The sequence below is a fragment of the Rhinolophus sinicus genome, chromosome 8, assembly GCF_057876585.1.
Source record: "Rhinolophus sinicus isolate RSI-liver-muscle chromosome 8, RSI-T2T, whole genome shotgun sequence".
Lineage (NCBI taxonomy): Eukaryota > Metazoa > Chordata > Mammalia > Chiroptera > Rhinolophidae > Rhinolophus > Rhinolophus sinicus.
The window spans coordinates 42,620,194-42,645,834 of record NC_142508.1 but is presented as its reverse complement, the minus strand read 5'-3'; the positions used below and the strand labels follow the sequence as shown (position 1 = coordinate 42,645,834).

Genomic DNA, 25,641 nt, shown 5'->3' with positions numbered 1-25,641 from the left:
AGCTCTGCTTCCCATTCGTCTACTTCTCTCCACCTACGTCCTCAGGTTCAGACCACCAGGATCTCTCTCCTGACAACAGTTTTAGCCTCCCTGGCCTCCCTATCGCCACTCATAACCCTCAATCCAAAGTGCGAGTCCCTTGTTTAAAACCCACTGGTGGCTTCCCACTGCAACTAAAACCAAACTATTTCATGGCCAAGAGGCTCTATATGATCTGAGACACAGCTGCCTGTGGACATCACATCATGGCCTTTCCCATCAACCACTTGGCTCTAGCCACAATGGTTGTTGTTTACTCTTTAACATAGCGGGCTCATTTCCCACCTCAGGGCCTTTGCACGTGCTCTTCCCCCAGCTCTTCCTCACCATTTGAGGCTTAGCTCACACCTTTGGCCTCCATCCAGGGTCCTCTCTCTCATTACCCATTACCCAGTTTTATATACTTAGCACTACTGGAGATGACCCTGTCTGTTTGCTTATTAGTGGACTATCTTCCGTACTGAATTACAAGCTCCTTGCCTAGCTGGTTAGAGGTGCACCCCAGAGCCTACATGGAGTACCTGCCCAGAGTACTGCTTGGCTTTGACCAAGCCCAGCCTCTCTGAACAGCACCCAAGGCTACTCTGGCTCCCCACTGCACGCTGGGGCCTGTCACTGTCCCTCTTGCACCAGCTGCTTTCTGGCCTCTGTACCTTTGCCTTAGGCACACCACTCTGTCCAGCAGAACTGAAGCCCACCCATCCCACTAGGGCCCCCTTGAGACTTTGTTCCTCTGCAACGCCTTCCATGTTCCCCGCATGGTGACACCCCTTGATCTCAGCACTTAGCTCACTTTGGAAAATATCTGTTCACCTCTCTACCTTGGCTACTAAACCTTCAAAGGCAGGACCAGCTGCATGCGCCCTGTGTCTCCTCTGTTGAAGGCCCAGGAATGTTGTCCCAACTCCAACTCCCCTTCCCAGGCCTTAGGGAACCTCACACAGGTCCAGGTGCTCGCACATACACGGTACCTACTCCGTGGCCAGAGTTCCGGGGCTTTCCCTGCCCAGAGTAGTTTAGTCCCCAGAGCAATTCTATGCGGCTGCATCGGCATTGACCCATTTTACGCATGAAGAAACCGAGGCCCAGTGAAGGTAAGGACCTTGCTCTAGCTGACCCCAGGATTCGGAACCACTCCCCGGAATCACCTGTCTGCTGCCCCCGCTTCGCCCCCATGCTGGGGCACCTGAGGTGTGGGTCCAGGTGTGTGACTCCTCCCTGCTCCCAGGGAGCCCAGGAAATGAGAGCTGAGCAACCAGAGAATGGAGTGAGTCCTTGAACTTCCCATGAACATGCAATAAACTCAGCCTCCACCCTGTCCTCAACGACATCCCAGGCAGAAGCCCGGGGGCGTCCTGACATCCCCTCACCCCTCACCGCATCTATCCTCAAGCCCTCTTGATTCCACCCCCCAAACACCTCTGGAATAAAGTCGCTTTTCTCCGCCTTCACTGCCCGTGCCCAGATCACCCCTATCCAGATCGCAGCTCTCAGGACTGGAAAGCTTGTCCCTGCTTCCCCGGCCACGCACCGAGCAGTCTGAGGGACCCCAGAAACTACAACATTGCTTGCACCCTGCAATAAACTCTCATTCTTACTCTCAGCAAAACTGAGGTCCTGCGTCCTCCGGTCCCTACCTCACCAGCCTCATCCCCCACTGCTGTAGACTAAATAGTTGTATCCCCCAAAATTCATGTTGAAATCTTAATCCCCAGTGTGATGGTCCTAGGAGGTGGGGCCTTTGGGAGGTGATCAGGTCATGAGGGTAGAACCCTCAGGAGTGTGATTAGTGTCTTTACAAAAGAGGCACCGGAGAGCTTCCTCGCCCTTTTCCACCATGTAAGGACACGGCAAAAAGATGGCTGCTGATGAACCAGGAAGAGGGCCTCACCAGACACCCAATCTGCCAGCACCTTCATCTTAGACTTCCAGTCTCCAGAACTGTGAGGAATAAATTTCTGTTGTTTATAAAGTAGCCAGTCTATGGTGTTTTGTTACAGCAGTGCAAACAGACTGGGACACCCGCCGCCTTGCTCCACACCCCTACATTGCAGCCACCCTACCCTTTTCGTCTGTTCGTTCATTCATTTCCCTGCTTGACAGATATTTGTGGAACACCTACCACTGGCCACGCACAGTTCTAGCTTTGGGAAAACAGCAGTGAATATAAATATATAATGCCAGGCAGTGACAAGCACTATGAAGAAAAATAATGCCGAGCAGCACGACCCAGACTGCCATCCACCCCCACTGCCAGGTCTTGAGTACAAACATGAAGGAAGAGCAGGAGCCAGGCATGAGAAGACCTGGGAGAAAGTTCCAGGCTGAGGGCCAGCGGGTACAGTCCCTGAGGTAGGAAGCAACTGGCAGTGTCCAGGGTGGCTGGGGCAGAACAGGAGGTATGGGAAATGCAGCGGAATAGGGACCAAAGCTAGGCAGGGCCTTGCAGGCCACAGTAAGGGCTTTGGATTCTACTCCAAGGGCAACAGGACATCACATCAGAGGTATGAGCAAGGGGTGATGTGATCTGACTGCTGTGAGACTAGACCACAGGGGCAAGAGCGGGAGAGGCAGTGAATGAAGACATCCATGGAGATGCTGGGGGTGGGCTAAGTCGGGGCCGACTGAGATGGCCAGATGTGGGTTTCATTCTGAAGCGGAGACACACAGAGCCTTAAATGCTTCAAGTTCCTTCTAGACTCCTCTCACCTTTGGAATCCCATTCCCACCTCCTCGTCCTACCCCTTCATTTCCCAGCGTTTCTTAGAGACTTCCATCCCCAAGGGGACCCGACAGTTGTTTAATCCTTTGAATGAAATCAGGAAGAATTCAAATGATAAGCCACCTGTCTAAACGAGCCTAAAAGCCAACCAAAGCACTTGTGATTGTCTCCCAGCCCAAACCAGCCCTCTACACCAGCTCTGTATAAATGGCGCTTCTGCTCTGCCATCAGCTCCGTGTCAGCCTCTGCCACGAGGGGGCACTAGAGGGAAGCTGCAAGGCTGGAAGAGGGAGGAGCTCCCAGGTCCCCAGACTCCCTGCTGCACCCACAGCTATGGTTCTTCCCTGGGGCAGCAGAGGAATCTAGTTTGCAGCTTGCAGAACCAGCCTCGCCAAGCTCGGGCACACCAGTGCAAGTCAGTAAGCGCCTCCCTGTTCCCAGTAGTTTCTTTCCTATGCCCTCCGGCCAATAAAGTTTTATTGGAACACAGCCATACCCATTTGTTTACATATTGTCTACGACTGCTTTCCCTACAACAGAAAAATTGAGTAGTTGTGACAATATGGCATGAAAGCCAAAAATATTTACTGTCTGGCCCTTTACAGGAAACGTCTGCTGACCCCTGCCTCAGATTTCAATTGTTACCCTCCCAGTTACCTAGTGAACGACTTTATTTCTAGTAAATCATTCTCTTCATTCAAGTATCCAGCATGGCTTTTCTCCTGGCAGGACCCTGACTGATGCAGAAATGACAACACCCAGGTCACAGGAGCACTCAGGCCACATGGGCAGCTTTTTGGTTTCTAGGAGGGCCCGGTCACGAGTGGTTTCTCAAAAGGAGAATAGTTAGCTGCAGAGAGAGCGTGATTTGCTCCCAACGCTAGAGGGTTGCAGTGTGAGTCACTTAGTTGCTGCATCCCTGCTTGCCACCAGTTCTCTGCACACCCCTGGATCTGCTGGGTCAGCAGCCCAGGTGGCAGGCAAGCTTTCCCAGAGCCGGGGCCGCTGCCGAGCCTGCATGAGCTTGGGGCCTCCCTCAGGATCAAAAGCCAAATGGGTTGTTTGGTAAATGGATTGACATAGCACTCAACTTAGACCAAGGTAGAAGTGGCTGCCCAATTCCCCAAACCCACCAACCGTCGCCAGTACCAGCCAAACAGCACCCCCCACCTCCCACCCCCGAGTCTGCGGTGTAGCTCTGTGGGGCCCCTCATCTGAGTTCCTAAGTTTTAATCTTTCCAACGTCTTCCTTTGTCCTCTCAGCCCTTGGGGTGGTAGCTGCTTGCAGTTGCTGCCTCCATGAGCCTTGGTTTTCTTTTCACTCTGTCAGTCAGCTGGTTAACAACTCTCTCTAGTTAACAATTCTTCCATCAAATTCTCTGTTCGAGGAGCTGGTGCTGTTTGTCTCCACATTAGAGCCTGACGGATGGAGGTCAGCAGTGGACTTATTGCGACCCCCCCTTCCTAAATGCTGCTTCCTGCTCACTGTAGTGGGCCAGCGACTTGCTGTGTGGACTGTGGAGATTAAGTTCTCCGTGGCCTGTGTGACGGCAGGAAGCAGGAGAGTTGATGTTGCCCTGAGGCAAGCCTGGAGGCGTGTGCTCCTGGCTTCCGTGGTCCTCGGAAAGCAGCGTGCAGAAAAATCATCTGCCAGGTCAGTAGCTTGCACCAGCTGCCAAGGGTTGTGCTGACCTGCTCCAGTAAAGATACTTCACTGGGGCCAGCAACTGCAATTGGAGTCACCACCTGATTACATTTACAATAATCCACAGTCACTCTCCAAGACCCATCTGCCTTCCGCACAGACCAAACAGACCCGTTGAACGGGGATGAGATGACTACCCCTGCTTCTTTCAAGCCACTAATGGCGGCACTAATCTCTGCAGTTCCCCCAAAGGATGTAGAATTGCTTTTGGATTACTAGCCTGGGAAAGATGGGGGAGTTCTAGAGGCTTCCACTTGGCTCTTGCTACCATAATGGCCCTGACTCTACTGGTCAGCTCTGCCAGCTGCCACTATTCCAATTATACAACCAGGATTTGAGAAAACACAGGGTGGGTCCACAGACCTAGCAGGCTCATTCTGAGCTGAACTTGGGCTCAGATCCCATCTATCACCTGACCGCGTAAGCCCCACTGTGGTCCACCAGTCAAAGCAGGAAAGATGAGAATGATTTGCCATCTGTAAAAATGACAGAGGGTTGTCTAAATATCTAAAAGTCAATCAAAATCCTCAGTGCTGAGAAGGAGCCTGTCTAGATACTGGTGTAGTCTTTCTAGAAAGCAGTTCAACAATGTATAACCACACAAAGGGTCTTCTCTTTCACGCAGGCATTCTATGCAGAGAATCAGTCACTCAGCTGCAGAGCAGGCAAAGCTTTTGTGCATAAAGATGTTTACTTTTGGTTGTTTCTAACAGCACATACAAACAAACTGGAAATGACTAAATATAAAAAAATAAGTACATCCACGTGGGGATTAATATGCAGCCATGTACATTCTGTTTAGGTGAAAACAATAAGATATTATTTTTAGCCTTTGAGATTGGCAAAGACTTTTTTTAAAAGATTGATAATATCCATTGTTGGCAAGAGTGTGGGAAATTTGACATTCTCGTGCACTTCTGGTGGGAATATAAATTGGTGGAACCTTTTGGAACGGCCATTTGGCAGCATACACTTAAAAAACATTCATATCCTTTGACCCAGCACTTCCACTGTTTGGAATTCATCCCTCGGGAGCACGCCCACAAATCCACGGGCCCAGTCGATGGTGGCATTGTCTATACCAGCAAAAACTGGAAACCACCCAAATATCCATCAATAGGAGACGAATTAAATAATTCACACTCAGCCGCACAATGAAATCCGTATTGCTCCACTTGAATTTCAAACAGGCATCTTAATTTCTCCATGCCCAGAGAGAACTTACTTCCTGGATCTCACCAAACTGCTCCTCCCACATCCTCCCCATGGTGGGAACCGGCCTCATCACTCCCCAGCTGCTTAGGCCAAACCCTGCACACACCCTGGAGTCCTCTCTCCCTCTTGCGCACATCCTATTGGTGGCACTGCTGACACAGCTACCACTGAAGCGCAAGCTAGCATCTTCCAAACCCAATGGCCTTCCAAATGGACTGTCCTGTTTCTACTCTTGCACCGCTAGTTATTTCTCAAGAGAGCAGCCAGAGTAATCATTTTTAAATGATTTAAAAATTAAATCAAGGTCACTCATTCATGCAATGGATGTAGCCCTATAACGGAATGCAATTCCAATCCACACTACAATATGGATGAACCACAAACACATTATGCTCAGTGAAAAGAAGCCAGACACACAAGGCCACAAACTGGATGATCCCATTTATATGAAATGTCTAGAATAGGTAACTCCGTGGAGACAAAGAGCAGGTTGAGGGTCACCAGGGGCTCTGGAAAGGGGGAATGGGAACTCACTGTTTAAAGGGGAATAGCCTTTTCTTTTGCAGGTTATGAAAATGTTTGAAACTAGATAGAGGCGGTAGTTGTACAACATTGTGAATGTACTAAATGCTACTAAGTTGTACACTTTAAAGTGGTTAATTTTATGTTATATGAATTCCACCTCAATAAAAAGAAATTAGATCACGGCACATTCCCTGCTTAAAACCTTCCAGTGGCTTCCCAACACAACACAAATAACATCCAAACGCCTTACCCGCCCAGCTCCTGTTATCCGGGTTCTTCTCTGTGATCTGGCACTGTCCTTCCCTACTCCCCACAAAACTGTGAGGGAGGTAACATCACCCCTTTTTAGAGGGGAAATTGAGTTCAGAGAGCTGAAGTGACTTGCCAGGGATCATGCGGGCAACCTGAAGCTGGCTCTGCCTGGCTCCTAACCAGCTCACAGCCCTAGTGGCTGCTGTGGTGGCCGCCCAGACCCTTCTTTGGGATCGGGCACCCACTACCCCAGCTGCAGCATGCTGGTGGCTGAGCACTCTGCAGAGTCCCCTCTCCCAAGTTCCTGGCCTTCCCTAAGGCACAACCCTTGCAATGACATGTAGGTGGGGGGTATAAAGGCCTGCCTCTTTACCTGGGGTGGGGGGTGCTTTTATGGCCATCCCATCCCAGCTCCAGAGCTGCCTGTGGGACTGCTGAGGCCATATGACTGCATCGCAGCTCAACTACCCCCTCGGCCCAAGCCTGCCCCTTCACTCTCTTACAAGGCTGGTTTCCAAGGGTACCCCAATATACCTCTTGCCTGCTAATCTCCATCTCAGAGTCTGCTTCCTGGGACTCCAGCCTAAGACATCTGTTCTGCCCGTGAGAGCCAGTCTGGAGGGTGCAGACTTTATCCTAAGGGGGTTGGGGGCTACAGCTAAAGCATGTGACTGACAGGTCAGATTTGAATTGTAGAATGATTCTACGGGAGGACAAACTGAAATGGAGAGAGATGGGAAGCCAGAGGCTAGTGAGGAGGCTGGTGAGAGGGACAGGGACCTTAATTCACACCAGATACTGATGGCAGGGAGGCCAATTCCAGCAGTGGCCACTGGGTGGAATAAATGGGCCATAATTCTAGACTGGCCAGAGAGCCCTGTGGGGTGGGGGTGGGAGTGCGGGCGGAAGCTCAGAGGATGCTGGTGCCCTGGGCTGTTTTCCATCTGGAAGTTACTCATCAGCTCTGGGCCAGCCAGTTGGGGTGCCAGCCCTGGCTCTTCCTGTCACTAGCTGTGTGGCCTGGACATGGTACCTTGGTGCCTCACTCTGTCCATTAGAGAACGCTGGAATAGTAGAAGTCCATCCTCTTGCGGTGGTCGAGGAGTCAAGGAGTTAACATAAGTTCAGAAAGCTTGGACAAGGGCTGGCATGGAGTGAGCGTTACCCTGCTCACTGCAGGCTCCCCAAGTACCTGCTGGGTGTCTGGAAAGGGCACAGGCCTTGGGCCAGACACACCCTGCTGCAGCCCTGTGGTGGTGGTGTGAGTGTGTGTGTGTGGGGGTGCAAGTCCCTTCACCGCTGGGCCCCAGATCTCTCATCCGTAGGAGGGCAGTGATCTTCTGGGCCATGAGGAACTATTAGTAGAAGAAAGTAACACTTGAAAAGTTCCTGGCACGTGGCATGAGGTCAACAAATGCAGCTGCTGCTACTGTAAGGCTGGTGGAGAGTATTTGTGCAAAGCTCAGCACTCAGCCATCCCACGGCAGGCCGCCGAGCCTTGCTAGCGAGGCAAGGCCAAACCCCGCCCATCCTTTGCCTCCCAGCCTGCGCCTCCTCCAGTGTTCTCTCCCTAAATGTCATCGCCTTCGCCCAGCTGCCCGAGCCAGAAACAAACGGGAGGAATGCCTGCATCCTCTGCTGAGTCCCCCGCCCTGGCAGTCTCCAGACTCTCCTGCATCTCCGTATCTGCCATGCCCTTACCTCCCTGCAGGTCACCTGGCAGCCCCTGCTGCACTCCCACCTGGCTGATTCTCTTTCCTCACTTGAGCCACTTCCAAACCCTTGGGCTCCCCCATCCCATGGACCTCCTGCTGAGAGCCAAACTTTACCCACTCAGTAAACAAAGCCAGGCCTGGCCACTGTATGTCCAGGGTGTAGCACAGGGCCTGGTAAACAGTAGATACTCAACAAACGCTCGCTGGAGAGCAGAGGGACACATGAATGCACATATGTGCTGGCGGTGCCAATGGAAATCACATTAGCATGCATGCTAGCGCCTGTCGTTTCCCCAATTTGCAGTTGAAGAAATGACAGTACAGAGAGGTTAAGTAACTTGCCCAAGGTCACGCAGCTAGAGCGCAGCATAGCTAAGACTCAAACAGGACTCAGGACAACTGCAGTCACTGATCAGAAAAGCTCCAGGCCACTGCACTATGTTCACCCAGGCACCATCGCACCAAATCTCCCACCCATTCTATGGGGTAGGACCGAGGCACAGGGGGTCAAGACTCTTGCCTGAGGTGACACAGCTATAAATCAGACTATTCCATTACTTCTTTGCTGATGAACTGGAGTCTAGTTTAGTGACTTCTTTTGGGGAGTCTACTCCCCTGGAGTCTGCTTATTTCTGGGAGCCCTGATACACAAAGAGTTCTAAGCCTACATGGCTGAGGAGCGGGCTGTGAAAATGGAGATCACAGGGAAACCGGGCAGGCAGGTGGGTTCGTCACCGGCTCTCACACTCCTTGCCTCCTGTCTCCTCAGGTTCCAGCTTCAGGCCCTTTAAACCCACCTGGGGCAGAAGCTTTCAACCAGTTGGCAGCCTGTGGGGCAGTGCCTCGGGCCTGCCTGTGGGGTGGGGTAAGGGAGACCCAGCACCAGGACCCCGGGGACACCCCCACCTCTGCCTCCACCAGAGCAGCTCTGCTTTGTCCAGCGTTCTGAGGGTGCTTTCAATTGGAAAAAAGATTCTGCAGGCAAAACAACTTTTGAAAATCAGTGCCCTAAGGGATAAATGTCCTTGTCAAGCAACATGGCCTTCTCAAGTATACCCTGGTGACATTCAAGGGCTTGGATGCAGTGAATTCTGGGATGCAAGAGGCAAGAGGGTGAGAATATCCTATGCCCTTCGCCAAGTCCAATGTCAAGGCTGCCCTAACCATTAATGGCCACAGGTCCGTGCTCTTCACACCTGCCCTGGTGTGCCCTAGGTCGGGGGCCCATTTGTCTCCCCTCACAATTCTCCTCTGGCCATTTGCCCACACAGCTTCTCATGCTGGGAATAAAAAGGGGAACTACATATGGGCCCCCCTCTCTGACAAGCAACATGTGTGGTGCTATCCATTTTCTGTAACCCTCAGTACCTGCCAGGTATCATTATTCTCATCCCAGGAAGGGGAAACTGAGGTTCAGAGAAGAGAAATGACTCACCTGAGCACTAAACCCAGGTTGGTCTGACTTCAAAATATTCTTTCCAATGCACCAAGCTGCCTTTCTCTCAGCCAAGCTCACTTACAACCTCCCTCGGCCCTGCCTGTTTCCTGCCTCACCTTCATCCAAATCCCACCCAAACTCATGGCCCGTGGTGCCTCCAGGGCACCCCACCCTCTTTTATCCCCACCTTTATAAATGCCGCTTCCTCATCTCTGAACACACTGCCCTCCTTTCTGACTCCACATCCTTTGAGTACCTGCTTGGGTGTCACAGCTTCTGGGAAGCCCTCCCTGGATGCCTGGCTTGGTAAGAAGCCTACTCTAGGACTAAATGCCCCAGTCACAGCCCTGATGGCTCTGTCTTGGGGTCATTTGCTTTTCTGTGTCCTAAGGAGACCCTAAGCTCGTGGGAGCAGGGTCCAGGTCCACTGTGCTCACCACTATATCCTGAGCTGCCAGCAGATGCAAAGCACATGGTAGATGCTGAACGAACGCCCAGTGAACGAGCGCATCTGTGAGTTCAGCAGCTGGCCTCGGTATCTGCCATGTGCCAGGCCATCCTGGCACAGGCTGGGCATGGCGTACAAATGAGCCACCGTCCCTGCCCTCCTGGCCCAAGCCCTGCCTCCCGCAGGAAGTCTCTACCAGCCTCTGCCTGCTCCCCACCCCACATCTCTTTCATTCACTCAACAAATCTTGGAGCACCTACTAAGCCATGGTGGCACGAGGGGAAGCATTTGGCCAACATTTGGGGCACAGGAGGTGACAGTGCCTGCCCCTCTTTCCCCCGTGTCTGCCCCATGGTGCTCACCCGGCGTAGTTGGCGGGAGGGGAGTAGCCCCCAGTGACTCATTCCTCTTCTGTAAATGCCAGGCTGGTTCTGGGGCTCCCCTGGCTGTCCCCTGCCCACCTTCCCTCGCCTGCACAGGCCGTGACCCCTTCCCCAGCCCTGGCCCAGCCTGGCCGTACCCGGTTGATGAGCTCGCCGACCATGCCTGTCCAGGAGCCGTTGGGCTCGGGCGCCCCGTATAGCCCGTCCTCCACCAGTCGCAGGCGGTAGCGGAAGCGCAGCAGCTGGGCCAGCTCCCGCAGCATGTCCACGCAGAAGCCCTCAAAGCGCTCATTCCCTGACAGAGCCTGGAAGTTGGGCCGGCGCATGACATATGGGTTCTCCTGGAGAGGCAGGGGAGAAGAGGAGTCAGAGACGGGGCATCTGAGGCTGGGTCAGGATCCCAGAGCCCAGGCCGGGCAGCTAGACCAGGGATCCGCTCAGAGTGAGGAATAGGCCTAAAAGCCAGGGCACCTGGGCCCTACCAGCCCCTAGAGCAGGGGTGTCCAAACTGCGGCCCACAATCCATTTTTAATTGGCCCGCAGCAAATTCCAAAAATATACTTAGTTTACTTAAATAAACCTGGTGAGGCAATACGTACTTCACCTCGAGTGAGTGGCCCGGCTGTTTGTGTATTTTACCGCATATGGCCCTTGGTGAAAAACGTTGAAAAAAGTTTGGACACCCCTGCCCTAGAAGATCGCAGGGAACTGTTTTAATCTCCACCGGCCAACCTGGCGTTCATGTGTCTCAACCTTAAATGCCTACAAGAGTGGACGGTAACCTAAGAGTGAATCGGCCTGGATGGAAGTCGTGCCAATGGGAACAGGGGCTTCCACATTTTTGACCAGTACCCCCAGCAAGACATTCATTTTGCTTTGCAACCCAAGTCACACACGTATATGTGCGTGTACTCACACACTGTAACTAGACTTAGTTCCACAAAACCCTTATGCCTGTAGAACTGATATTTTGTTCTGCTCTACATTTTTTTCGTTACAGAACTTATATATTTCAAACAAACAAAACATTAGTATCATTTACAGTATCTTAAGATAAACTGCCTTTGAATAGGAGCTTCCTTTCCATTACTTTGAGGTCTACAAGATGTAGCTAGGAAATTTACTACTGTGGAAAACGAACATTGCTTAAATTGAATGGGGGAGGGGGGCTGTGGGTTTTCTTTTTGATTAATTGCTGTAACCCGGTCCTTCACGTGGCTGAGGGAGTTTTCTATTTTCTTTAGACATCATTAGGGGCTAAAGCTCTTATAGGACAACTCTGATGCTACATGAATTCTGCCATTTTGCTATTAGCACTGACATGGCTCTTGGGTCCACCACTCCATTAGAACTATTAACTCCATTCATATTAATTTTTGTTACAAATTTTACACGGGGGTCCCTCTGGGTATTTAGGTCCACATTCTATTTTAAGGCTGTATATTCGGTTTTAATGAATTGCTCTTAGAGGTCCAATTATCATCCCTGTCCATCTTGTGTCATGTCTTCATCATCCTCTAGACCCCAGCTAACTACGCCATCTCCTACTCCTTTGTGGCCTTCTTCGAGTTCTTCCAACAGTTGGAAATTGTGCGACTTTTACTCCCGGGCCCGTGGTGGCTGCCATCTTTTGTCGCTGTCGCTCCCGCTCTACGTTTTTTTACACAAGTAATAGCGACCCACTGCACTGACATCATGAGCCAGCAAGGGACCAAGAAGGGTCTCCCCCACCAGGATCCAGCTCTCGCCCAATGCTGCCACGAGGGAAGTGGGCTTGAGATGCCGGATGGCCCAATGTTGAGAGAATTTGGAAACCTGGATGGTTTTATAAAAACCCTGATTATAAAGCTTAGCAACAATTCAAATTCTAATACCAATTTTGTTTTAATGCTGTGCAGATGAAACAAACACCTGACAATTTGCAATCTCTGGTCTACAACTGGTTTGCTTCGAGGATGCTTATTTCTGAGGGGTTGGAGCAAACTTTATGGACCCCCATTGGGCCAAATACATCCAAAAGCAGAGAGAACATCCCAAGTGCTGATAAGACGAGGCACACGAAGATGCCGGTAACAACTGGGAAACTTATCATGACACAGTTATTGTCTAAATGGCTTTTTGTGCAATGTCACTTTGGACTTAGGACCAAAAGGATTTTAAGACTTAGGAAATAGCCAGGAGAGATCTGGCAATAACAGCTACGACAGTGAGCATGTAGTGAGGCTGAGTACAACCATGTGGGGCACGTGTCCTCTGGATTCTATCACTTTAATTCCTTAGGTGACCTTACACGGAAGGTGTTATTACACTCATTTTATACATGTGGAAACTGAGGCTTGCAGAAGTCAAGTGACCTGTCACCTCTCAGTCACGCAACACACCATTACTGAGCTCTGACGTAGACATGGCTGCAATATTTTGCAGCTCCTCCTATCAAGAGGTAGAGCCAATTTCCCCACCTCTTGGGTCTGAGCTGGCCTTGAGATGCTTTGGTCAATAGAACATGGTGGAAATGATGCTGTGTGAATTCCAGAACCTGGGCCTTCGGAACAGCCTCTTGGGGCCACAGTGTAAGGAAGCCTGGGCCAGCCTGCTGCAGGATGAGTGAACCGAGGTAAGCCAGCCAACAGCCAGCACCCACAGCCACTGCAGACCTTCCAGCCCAGCCTAGCCACCAGCTGAACACGTTAACCACAGTAAGCTCAGGCAACACCAGCAGAACTGTTTAGTTGACCCACAGAATCATGAGAGATAATAACCATTATTGTTTTAAGCCTCCAGATTTTGAGGTGGTTTATTGCACAGTGATAGGTATTATGAGGCCAGGTTCTATTACTGGGTTCCAGGACCCCACAAAGCCCCTCAGCTGAGGGGTGATGGGATAGAGGGAAGTCAGTGTTTTTCTCCCGACCAAGCTGCCTTTCCAAATCCAAAACTGTGGAACTGGGGGAAGGAATGAGAGATACTACTAATAATAGCAGCAGCAGCTAGCATTTTTGTGGGCTCGCTGTGTGCCAGCGATTCTGTCAGCGTGGGAGGTTGGTATTATTACCTCTGCTTTAGGGATGAGGACACTGAGGTCCTGAGAAGCTAAGTAGTAAGTGGCTGAGACTGACAAGTCAGTCTGACTCCACAGCTCTGCTCTTAAGACCTGTGCTAAACTGAACTCAAGTGGACAGAATCCAAGAGTGACATAGGAGTCGCCAGACAGAGACAGGGACCCAGGTCAGATAGCAAAGCTGGAGAATCATAAATCAAGAATTCTCTAGACAAGCACCCAGTGTTAGAGCTGGAAGGCTCTCCTACAGCGCTCTTGACATACAGAGAAGGAAACTGGAGCTCAGGGAGATCAAGTGTTTTGCCCAAGGCCTCAGAGCTGAAGCAGGACAGTGGGGAGGGGAGACGGGGCAGAGCTGTTACGCGCTCCAAAGCCCCGTTCCTTCCACCAGGCCAAGCTGATCTCCACGTTCAGGATTGAGGCACCTGTGTTGTGGATTTGGGGTCACGGTCACAACCAGGGTCTGAGCTTATAGAGCCAGAAACAGGGACTGGGGCCTGCAAACAGAACTCAAGATACAGAAAAAAACAATGATCTAGGACTCAACCTAGAGCCCTAGACCATCAGAACTGAGGGTCTTAAGGAGCCTCTAATCCAAGGTTTTCAGGCTTCAAAAAGAATCTTCTGCAAAAGCACTGCAGACAGACAGTGGACTACTGCTAAGTCAGATTCTAAGATCATCCTACAAAGGGCTGCGCACCTGTACACAAAATGTAAGACCCAGAGAGTCACGGCAGCATTGCTCGTAGCAGGAACAAAGACTGAAACAACTTATTTCAGGACAGGTTAAAAAGGTTATTGATGTCATCAAAGCATCCCAGGCAACTACTAAAATAACAAGTTCTCTTAGCTCTATTAAGAGGAAGAAAAACAAGCTACAGAACAATGTGTACAATATGCCACTCTTTGTGAAGGAAAGAGTGAGGACTTATACACGCACAGACACTTCTGGCAGGATATGGCCTCTGGGCAAAGAAATGAGGAACTTGAGAGAGAAGGAATCTGATTTTTCACTCTTTACCCCCTCTTTGAATTCTATTTAATATAGGTTTGTATTTGCTTCTGTCCCTGCCCCAGTTAAAAAATTTTAATACTAAAATATTTTTAAAATCTGAAGTACGATATTTAAATATATATGGAAATGCAAAGTATCAAGAAGAAACAAAGCAATCCTAAAGAAGAACATGAAAACTGGAGAATTTACCTACCAGATTTTAACAATTAATTTAAGGCTATGGTATGTACGACAATGTGGTATGTGAACAAAGATGGATAAACTGACAAGGGAACAGAGGGTTGGAAACACACACATAAGTGGACTTCATTTACGACAAAGGTAAGACTGTGGTGAAGGAGGAAAGAATGACTGTTTTAATAAATGGCGCTGTTCAACTAGGCATCCATATGGAAAAATTGTATTCTGAACCCCTACCTCACATAATACATAAAAATCAATTCCAAGTGGATTATAGATCTAAACATAAAAGGCAAAATTATTAAGTTTTTAGAAAATAAATAGGAGACCATCTTTGTGACTTTGGGGGTAGGCCGAGAATGATTAAATTCTTAAAGAATTAACACAAAAAAACACCAACAATAGATAAAGTACTTTAGTAAAATTAACAAACTTTTCATTAAAAGATACCATTGGGCAAAAAATACGAGTGCGAGTAAAAAGGCAAGCCACAAAATGAGAAGAGACATCTGCAATACATATTCCGACAAAGGATTTGTATCCAGAATATAAATAACTCACAAATCAATAAGAAGGTCACACATCCCAATTTTTTAAAAATGGAAAAAGACTTGAGCAGAGATTTCCCAGAAGATTTCCAAACAGCCAATAAATACAAAATGGTAGTCAACTGCCCTGATCATTAGGGAAATGTAGATGAAAACCACAGTATAATTGGTTCCTTTATATACTCACTCACCACTGGGAAAAATGAGGAGCAACTGGAATTCTCATCCCTTCACTGCTGCTGGGAGTGAAAAGTGATATTGCCACTTTGGTCAGCACTTTGGTAGTATGTACTAAAGCTGAAAAGATGCAGCAATTCCACCCCTGGGTAGCCACTCGACAGAAATGCTGTCTGTGTTCAACAGAAGGCGTGTAGTAGGATGTTCACAGGACTCCTCATAACAGCAAAACACTGGAAACCACTTCGGGGTGCACCTGCATTTGGTGGGTGAGTAAACTGTGGTACATGCATGTGACGGAACGTACCGCAATGCGACTAACCCACTCACAACCACACGGACGAATCTCACAAACACGTGAGCAGAAGCATTCAGACAAAAGAGAAAACACAAGGAGTACGATGCCATTTCCATGAAGTTCAAAGGTGGACAAAGCTAATCTGTGATGACAGAAGAAAGCGGAAGGGGCATGAGGGCTTGGGCGGGAGGGCTGGTATGTTTAGTTTTCAGAAATTCAATGAGCAATACACTTAGGATTTATGCAAGTTTCTGTATGCATGTTACACTTTCATGAAAATCTCTTAAAACTGAAAAAAAAAAAAAAGGTAGGGTGGGTTCTAGAACATTCCTCACAAGCTGCTTGCCTGGATCCTTTCATGAACCCGGGATCCAAATCCATATCTAGGATTTAAAGGACCCTGATCTAGCCCAACCCCTTCAACCTGTTATTAATATTTTAATTCCCCCACTTTAAAGGAGGGAACTGAGGACAGACAGAAGAGACCCACCCAAATCACCTAGCATGTGGATAGCAAAGCCAGGCCTAGAATGCAGCCCTGAGAGCTTGTAAAGAAGCAGAAATCAAGGCAAAGAAGCAGAAATCAAGGCAAACCAAAACAGGTACAAAGGATAGGCACATGGGCTGTGCCAAATCAACTCAGCTCTGCCACCTTCTAGCTGGATGACTTGGGCACGTCACTTAACCTCACCTGAAAATCAGGGGTCATAACGCTACCCACCTCAGGGCTGCAGTGAAGATTCAGTGAGTAACACAAGCAAAGGTGCTTGGCATGGTGCTCAAAGTTGTTGGCCACGATGATTTCCATTTTTATCAAGGATGCCAGATCAGGAGAGAGAAGGGGAAGGGACTCTTGCTCAGCGCACTTTCCCTACTGGGCACCGCCAGTGGGAGCTTTCTGACCTCATGTAATCCTCCCACAGCCCTTCAAGGTGGGATTAATACACGCGTTTTACAGATGAAGGTATGGAAACCAGAGAGTTGAGTAACCTGAAGTATAAGGAGTGGGAAAGGAATGAGGTCTGTCTGACCCCAGGGTCACCAAAGAGCAGGATGAGATGTCAAAGCTTGATGAAGGGAGGCCCTGGGTGCCCTGAGAACTCCCCAGGAGGGGCAGGGCATGGGGTTGAGGGAAGGCCCCACACAGCCTCATCTCCTTGGGCCTTCTCTTACACCCCCACCTTCCCTAGGGGGCCTCTCTCAATCTTGGCACTAGCCTGCCCACTCTCTGCTCCAGACCTGTGAGCCCCACCTCAGGGACACCGCATCGAGGACCTCCTCCTGTACCCTCACTTGGCCCAGCCCTTAGCCCACCATGCCCTGTCTGAGCTGCCCTCCACATCAGGTCCCCCGCCCTGTCCGCGGCCCAGCCCAAGCCTTGTCCTTCTCCGCCTGAAGCGCCTCCCTTCTCCTGCAGCCTCCCTCAGAGGCTCAGCAGCTTTGTTCACATCCTGATCGGGCCCTGCCCCTTCCCGCTCAACACCACCAAGGTACAGTGTAAGCATAACTGAGTCCCTCAGAGACCCTCCCCCACCTCTGCCACACCACTCACCACCCCTCCGTGTTTGCTAGATGTCAGGCACCTTCTAGGCCCTGGGAACAGAGCAGGGAATAAGACGAGTCCTGACTGCCTCTTGCCCCAGGCACCCAGGTTGACTCAGTTCTGAAACCCCATGTGCCTGACGCAGGCCCTGCACAGAAACACAAGTCAGAACATGTTGGTGACTCAATGGGCACGTCCGGCTGTGCACACTGAGCCCACTGCCTCCACGTCCAATTGGACGAACACTTCCCGAGGCCCCTGCTCCTATGGCCCTGCTGCCCAGGATGCCCGGCCCTGCCTTCTGTAGGCACCAACTCCGACACAGCTTCTAAAGCCCAGTCTAACGGCACCTCTGGGAAGCCTTCCTCAGTCCTTCCAAAGCAGAATCAGTCCCTCCTTTCTGTGGGGGCCCCTTCTAGCCCTGTGTGGGAACTGTGTCCAGGCCTATCTCCGCTGTCAGACTGGGATCTCTTCTCCTCAAGAGGCAGGAAACCATGAGACCACCCATGACTCATTCCTGTGCCTTCAGAACTTGACAGGCCTGGCACACAGCAGTTTCAGGAGATATTTGTGGGATGAATGAATGAATGAATGAATCAAGAGAAGAAGGAACATCAGGAAGAGAACAACACTGGCTCGTGGGCCTTAGGGAAAAGGGGAGACAGGTGTGAGAAGACACTCAAAGTCACCAGGTCATGGCTCTGCTCTCCTGACATCCCCTCTCTGACCTCTGTCCCTGCTCCCCACCAAGGACCCCCGTCTCTTCCGGCCTCAGGAACCCCCTGGGACTGACCATACTCCCACACGCACAGAGATGCAACTTCCCCGCCAGCCCGGCCTGGCCCTGGGGCCTCTCGGTGAGGCTGTTACAAAGTGTCTGGTTTCCCGTCTGCGGGCCATCTGGCCCTCCCCAGCAGGCTCACTGGCACTTCTCCAGTGGGACTTGAGGTCCACTTTTAGATCAGGAGTTCCCTAGGGACTGAGGGAATGGCTCTGTGATGAGCTGCGTTAGGGGGCCTCTAACATCCTGTGGGAGCTGTGGCAATCCTCTCAAAACTTAGCGGGCCCAGCTCATGAGGTACCGAGGGGCCCCCATAGACAACAGATGCCAGCAGGCCAGGGACTTGATTGCTACAAGGAGCGTGGCTGCCTGGCACGCTCAGCCTCCAGGCCCAGCTGCTCCAGACAGCCTCCTGCTCACCAGGTCCTGTGCGTCACCCCTCCTTGACCCCCTGGCAGCCACTGTGCCTGGCAGGTGGCAGCAGAGCGCAGGGGAGAGAGCACGGCCTCTGAGCCTAACACTTAGCTCCAGCAAGGACTCGCTACGTGACCTGTTTCCACACCTTCAGAAGGAGGAAAACAAGACGAACCTCACAGAGTAGCTGAGCGGTTTAGAGTGACGCCTGCAAAGGGCCTAGCACAGTGTCTGTGCAGAACGGTGCTCGACAAGTAGTCACTAACCCAGAGACCCCGACTCGGGTCTGGTGAAATGCAGGAGCAGCACCCCAGAGCTGCAGGACAATGAGAAGAGAGGACTGGAGATACAGAGCACGGTGGTTAAGACTCAGGCTCTGGGCCTCAGAGACGCGGCTTGCATCCTGGCTACACCATGTGTTTGCCCTGTGGCCCTGGGCAAGGCGCTTCACCTCTCTGAGCCTCGGTTTCCACGTCGTCAAGATGGATATTAAATAAGTTGGCATGTGTCAACACACTTGATTGGCAAGTGTGACAAAACTCCAGTGACCGTGACTTTCAGGGGCATTCCCTGGGCCCGACACGAGCAGGGCGCCCTGCCTGTGCGGCCTCGTGGAGCGCGCGGTGCGCTCCTGAGCCCGGCGGCCCCATCTCCGCCATGCGACGGCAGGCTGGCAGAGCCCGGGACTGGACCAGCTTTGACGGCAGGTCTGTGTCCTCCCCTGCTCTGCCAGGGATTAGGCTGGTGATGCCGGGGTCCCAGTCGGGCTTTGTTGGGTGCGTGAGTCATGTCCCCACTGGTCTGTGCGCTGTGCCAGCAGACACATCCCTCCTCCTCACATCATCCGCCGCCTCCCCACAAGGGCCACTCACCAGGATGGTTGTGACTACCAGTGTCTTGTTCGCCAGTGTCTGTGACAGGTTGATGTCCAGGGTGGTGGCATTCATGGCCAGGGTCCGGTTAGAGTACCACACCCCGATCTGGGGAGGAGAGGGATGTGGTTCTCTACCGGATCCTGCTGAGGACCTCAGCCCCCCGGGGCCTGCCCTGCCCTCGCCCCTGCTCCCACCTCCAGCCCCCCCCCACCTGGTCAGGGCCCTGGGCCTGCTCACCTCACGGTGGCCCTGCCGGGACTTCTCTAGGATGCGCAGGGTGTAGTTGGTCCTCTGCCCTTTGCTGTTGAACTCGACCCTCCCAGTCAGCCCATCATACTCTACCTAGCAGGGCGGGAGGCGGCCAGAGGAAGGATGGCAGGGGCCCAGAGAGAATGGTGGGAGAGGCTCAGAGGGGAAGAGGCAGAGGTGGAGGGGACGAGGGAGAGGGAGCGGGACCAGGAAGGACCACAGTTAAATGAACAAGACAACACACCAGCAAACGAGAGGTGATGGAACAAACAGAGGGAAACAGCCATGCAGGTGGACAGAAGAAAGCCAGGAGAGGAGGGACAGATGAAAGACGGAGAAAAAGGCCCAGAGAAAGCAAGAGATGGTAGGTGGGGTTGGAGGTGGGCGGAGAGGGCAGAGGGGCCGCAGGGGGGACACAGTGAGTGCCCTACCTGAGCCACACTACCCTGCCCCCTCCACATCCCACCCCCTGCTCACCATGCGCAGGTAGTTCATGAGGCTGGTCCCATGGGGCCAAATGTTGGCCGATGTACAGGCCAGCGGCTTCACGCCAATCTCCTGGCTGCGGTTCAGCTCCCGCACGGCACTCACCACCACGTGCACAGCATCGAACATCAGGGCAGCCGACAACTGGGTGGGGGGCAGAGGTGGGGTGGGACGGGGAAGAGGCAGCTTAGCCAGGGGAGCCCCACAGCCCGCAGTGCTACCCACACCCTCAGACCACTCCTCTCTCTCCAGGAATGTAAAACCATGCAAGTCTGGAGAGAGGATCTGTCTCTGAGTGTCTTTCTTGAGGAATGCGTGGGACAGTGGAAATGTGTGTGACAGGAAAAGGTGTGCGTGCTGCCCAGGCCCTTGTGGGAGCAGCTCTTCCTGAATGCAGTGGCTATGTGTGTCTGATTGGGGAAGGCTCATCGGAGCCAGTGTGCCTGGACGGCCTGCTCTATCACCCGCGTGGGGGCATACTCGTGGGCCTGAGGGCACACGTGGGAATCTGCGTGTCCGCAAGGCTAATGCAGGCGGGGAAAGATGGCCACTGGCCTGTCCGAGCGCACGTTTATATGCCTGTTTATCTATACACAGGGTGGGTATGGTGTTTACAAGGCAGGAGAGCACAATGGTTGTGAGCCCAGGCCTCGGAGGCAGGTGGCTCTGAGCTGGAGGCCTAGTTCTGCTACTTCCTGTAGTGGGCCAAGACCCCACCTCTCTCTGAAACTCAGTTTCCTCCCCTGTAAAGTAGGGATAATCACCATCTACGCCTCTGAGCACTAGTGTGGGGATCAAGCGAGATAAGGCACGTAAAGACACCAAAACAGCCTGGCGCACAGTGAGGGCTCAATCCACGCCAACCACCGAGCTGTGGCTGCCAGCGTGGCATGTGTACACGTGTGTCTGTGAGAGTGCTTCTCAGCTGGTCAGTGTGCAGGGCTGAATCTCTGCACCGGGCCGGTAGGCACAGGGGTGGTGTGAACGTGCCTGTCCCTGTACATGTGTCATGTCCCTGCGTACGCATGGCGTGGAGTCTGTGCACGTAGGAGTGTCTTGGGATTTTGGTATATGACTAGATGTCTGCGAACAAACACACATAAATATGCATCTTTTGGATGTTTGCATTTATTTAACATATATTATCAGACACCTACTCTGAGCCAGGCTGTTTTAGGTGCTGGGGATACAATGTGAACAAACAGACAGAAACCACTGCCCTCGGGGAATTTGCAATCTATATATCTGTATCTATATTGAAGCAAAATATAGAGCAAGCCACATGGTGATTAAAGACAGGTGCTATAGAGGAAAATACAGCAAGGAAGGGGGCTAAATAATGGGTAGTTTCCCGTTTTTCAAAAAGGGGGGCCAAGGAAGGTCTTACACCTGAAAGGACATTTAAGCAATGGCGTGGTGATGAGGGAGCAGCTCGCTCGTTCTCTGGGAAAGTACATAGGAAGCAGCAGGGAGAGCAAGTGCAAAGGCCCTGCGGCAGCAGAGGCTCCTGCAGACCAGTGTGGCTGGAGCGGTGTGGGAGGTGGAGAAGAGGACTTATCTTAGGGTGAGCCTGTACTCAGAAACGAGTGGGAGTACTGGAGTTTCTGAGCACAATCTGGCCAAGATTAAAAGGGCCCTGGAAGTGTCTATGTACAGGGGTGAGGGCGTGTGGCTCACCGCAGGGCCTGGGTAGGTGCTGGCTTCGCAGTTCTCCCTCCAGGACATGTTGAGGCTTCGCACAAACTCGGGGTAGAAGGGATGTGAGGTGTTGAACATGGAGAAGCCCAGGATGTTGGAGGAGTCCTCCACGATCCCGTCCAGGTGCAGGATGGGGAAGTCCTGGGAATGAGACGAGGGGGGTGAGGCCTGGGGCCAGGCCTCAGTGGGGCAGACGCCACGGGAGGGGATGGGGGCCAGTGGGGCAGCTGGGGGTACGCACCATGGTGGTGAGGATGTACTTGTAAAACGCTGAGGTCATTCCCAGCTCCGAGGCCTGGAGAACACAGGCAGGCAAAGAGGTGGCCGGAGAGGCAGAGACCCACAGGCAGAAACGGGGAGAAGCCAAGAGAGGAAGAGAGATTTAGAGACAGGCCAGCGTGAAGACACCCCATGGGAAATACGGTAAGAGACACCCAGATACAGAGAGACAGGGAGAAGACGCCGCGTGCAGGCAGGGGGAGACCTTGATCCCTCGTGTCCCACTGCGCATGTCCCATCACGCTGACTGGTGCTCCAGGTAGAATGAAGGTTTTGTTGGAAGAGAGAATGGCGCCCTTGAATGCCTGCATCTCTCTCTAGGTCACTTAGAAGACTGCCTTCTGGAGACAGTTGGGCAAAGGGACACCTCAGAAACAGGGCAGGCGGGGAGGGTAAACTTAATCTTAGCCTTCACCCCCATGCTACCCCAAAGCCCGGTTTGGGCTGCTAATGTGTGGGGCTCAGCCTGGTCATGGGTCAGATAAACTACCCCCGCCATTTTTAAAAGCATATGGCAGCAAAAGGCAGCCAATTTGACTCTCAAGATTCATGTTTTGAGCCCCCTCTTGCACAGTTCCCAGGGAGAACACAGCTAGACCGCTCCAGGTCAGGAGTGCCCACCCCATCCCGCGATGGTCATTAGAACATTAGATGGTACCAGCTTGCATTGCCTGAGTGGCAGGAGCTGTCATCACATGGGTTACAGCCCATTCCACGACAGGGATGGACAGGCTCAAAAGGAAAGTGACCACTGACTGGTCCCTTGGCTCACTTGGGAGGACCAGGGCCCCAGCCAGGCCTGCCCACCTCCTGAGCCTGAAATCTTTTCTCCAAGCCATCCTGCCTCCAGAGCCCTATAGATTCTGTCCACACTTCTTCCTATAAGCTACGATCAGCAGTGACATATGGTTTTAATTTTTAACAAGACTGGAAAATAAATAAATACTACAGATTAAATTATGAGGAAACATTAAGAGCAAAGAAACAATGAGTAATGAATGAATTATTCAGTGGGTCACTGATGGACAGCATGTGGAGGGCCCATGGTGGAAGGACTTAGCGCTGGCCCCTCCTGGGTAATCTTGAGCCAGTCCATTCCCCTTGAACCCCAGCTTCTTCATGATTCTATCTGCCCACAGGATGAGCCAAACGAAAAAATACACTCAATAAAGATACCAGAGAATGGTCTGGGCCAGGCGACATCCACACACTTTCCCCACCATCCACTCAGTAACCCTACAGCAACCCACTGAGACAGCAACTATTCACAGAGAGGGGAGGTGACTGTCCAGGGTCCAACCAGGGTGCAGCTGGGGAGCAGCTGAGCCAAAAGACAAACTTCACGATTATCATCTGCATGTAGGAAGCGCGTTTCCATAGCCCCCTGCGACCACTGCGGCCCGTGGGCATTGGGTGACGTTCTGTGCCCCCCATGTTTCTGGCCCTGACCCTGACGGGAATCAGAGATGGGGGACCCACCTTACGGAGGATGAGGTGGGAGATGGAGGCATTGGCGTCGATGATGATGGTGGACACCTTGTCATCTCGGATCTCCTTGAGCAGCGGCGTGGGGTCGTGGCTGTCGTCCAGCATCCTCACCGACAGTGTCTCCTTGGAGATAAGGAAGCCTCGCACCAGCTCTTCCAGTCGCAGCAGGCCTGGGGGAAGGGTCAGCCTCAAGTTAGAGACCCCCAGTGCCGGACATGGGGTAGACACTCCCTCCCGCTCCCCACCATGGGGTAACTGGGGACAGGACCAGGGCGGGGGCAGCTGTCCGGAGTGCAGCTGGCTCTCTTGGGATACCAGGCCTGGGGACCCAATGCCCACATCCTCCCAAATTAAAATCCCAAGCTAGACCCCCCGACCTCCAGATGCCCGGCTCCTACACTTTCCTGCCCCTACTGGGATCTGTGACAGGCATCCCCCACTTCACAGGTGCAAAGCCACACTCCATTCTCCTCTCCCAAAGCACCTCATCTCCCAGGCCCATGAACTAGCTCCAGCCTGCCAGCTGCTCAGGCCAAAGCCCTGGACAGCAGCCTGGCCTCGTCTCATTCCCATGCCCAGGGCACGTAGGCTCTACCTTCAAAACACATCAGACCCCATCGAACCATACCATGCCGCCATTACTGCCCTGACCCGTCATGCCATCCCTCACCTGTTACAACAGCCACACTTGCCCCCAGAGTCCGTTACCTGCACAGCAGCCAGAACCATAAAGCAGATGTGTCCCTTCTCTGCTCCAAACCCTCTCACAGTTTCTCGTTCTCTAAAGAGTGAAGGCCAAGGGCTTCAAGGCCCCATTCCATATGCCCACGCCCTCATTATCGCTTGACCTCGTCTCCTGTCACTTTTCCAGCCACACAGGCCTTGCTGCCTCACACAGTCGTGGATTTTGTGCTGGCTGTTCCTTCCCTGGAATGCGCTTCTCCTAGATCCCCACACAGCTTCCTCCCTCACCACTTTCAGATCTCAAATATCACCCCCACAATGACACCCATACCCACCATTTCATTTCCAATTGCCCCTCCCCAATTCTAGCACTCTCAATCCGCTATCCTCATCTATTTGTCCATAGGACTTATTCCTTCTGACTAAACAATGTCCTTATTTATGTCATTGTCTAGCTCCACCCATTAGAATGTACCTTTGACAAGGGCAGGGAACCCGGCCTGGCTCCCGCACTGCTGTATCCCTAACACCAAGAATAACGTCTGGCACATAGCAGGTGTTCAGTGAATACTTTTGAAAGAGAATTCCTCCTGGAGGTTACTGTCCCTCTCTCCGGTTGCACACCCACAGACCCACCCGTTTCTCAAACAGCTCCACCTGACTGTCTCAGACATCTCCAACCCAATGTGTGCCCCTAAACTGACTGTTCCCCCTCCTCGGGCAGAACCTGCCTAGCATTCGTGAGCCTGCCCTCTGCCTTCCCTCAGGACTCTCTTCAAGTCCATCCCACTGCTACCACCTAAGCCCTAACCAGCAACATCTCTCCCTGCCACACCTCGTGCCACTCTCCGGGCCACTCACCCACTGCAGCCAGAGCGCTTCCCGTCCTACACATTGGGCCATGTCCTCTTGCCCCACCCATGTGGGAACTTCCCTGTCCTTGGGATAAAACACAGGGCCCTGTGTGACCATGGCCCACGCATGTCCTGCTTCACACTCACTCCTGCTGCCAGGACCATCTTTGAGCCTCTCAAAGGGGCCACACTCCCTCGGCCACTGCCTCTGCCTTGCCCTGCCTTCTGCTCAGAACATGCTCCCACCCTCCTCCCCACCCTTCCGGTCCAGCGGACATGAGACGGTCCCCTTTCTCAGGGACACGGGCTCTGGACCTCCCAGACCTGTGTGCTGCCGCAGCCTCCGCCCAGCTCCCGGCAGAGCACGTGTCATTCTGCATTACCACTACTGTGTCCTCCGCTGGCCCTGGAGCTCCAGAAGTGAGGGACATGCTGAGGCCCCGCAGGGCCCTTGCACCTGCCAGGGCTTCCCACTATCCTGGACTAAATGATCCCTTTGGGAAGTGGGGGGAAGGGTCTGTGGAACCAGAGCTCTGGGTTCCTGAAAGGGAAAGGATGGTGGGGACTAGGAG

At 52.3% G+C, this 25,641-nt stretch overlaps 1 protein-coding gene and 1 pseudogene across 6 annotated transcripts in view; both read right to left on the bottom strand.

Moving 5' to 3' along the window:
• Positions 1-25,641, bottom strand: part of GRIK5 (glutamate ionotropic receptor kainate type subunit 5) — a 54,027-nt gene that overhangs the window by 20,529 nt on the left and 7,857 nt on the right. For all 6 annotated transcript variants that reach the window (XM_074314266.2, XM_074314269.2, XM_074314270.2 and 3 more), the window contains 7 exons: positions 23,523-23,701; positions 22,006-22,059; positions 21,744-21,905; positions 20,058-20,210; positions 19,569-19,673; positions 19,329-19,436; positions 10,580-10,783 (listed from right to left, as the gene is read on the bottom strand). In XM_074314266.2, the coding sequence (XP_074170367.1) occupies positions 10,580-10,783; positions 19,329-19,436; positions 19,569-19,673; positions 20,058-20,210; positions 21,744-21,905; positions 22,006-22,059; positions 23,523-23,701 (965 nt within the window). The remainder of the gene's footprint in view (positions 1-10,579; positions 10,784-19,328; positions 19,437-19,568; positions 19,674-20,057; positions 20,211-21,743; positions 21,906-22,005; positions 22,060-23,522; positions 23,702-25,641) is intronic.
• Positions 10,791-19,316, bottom strand: LOC148757556 (ubiquitin-conjugating enzyme E2 variant 1 pseudogene; annotated as a pseudogene).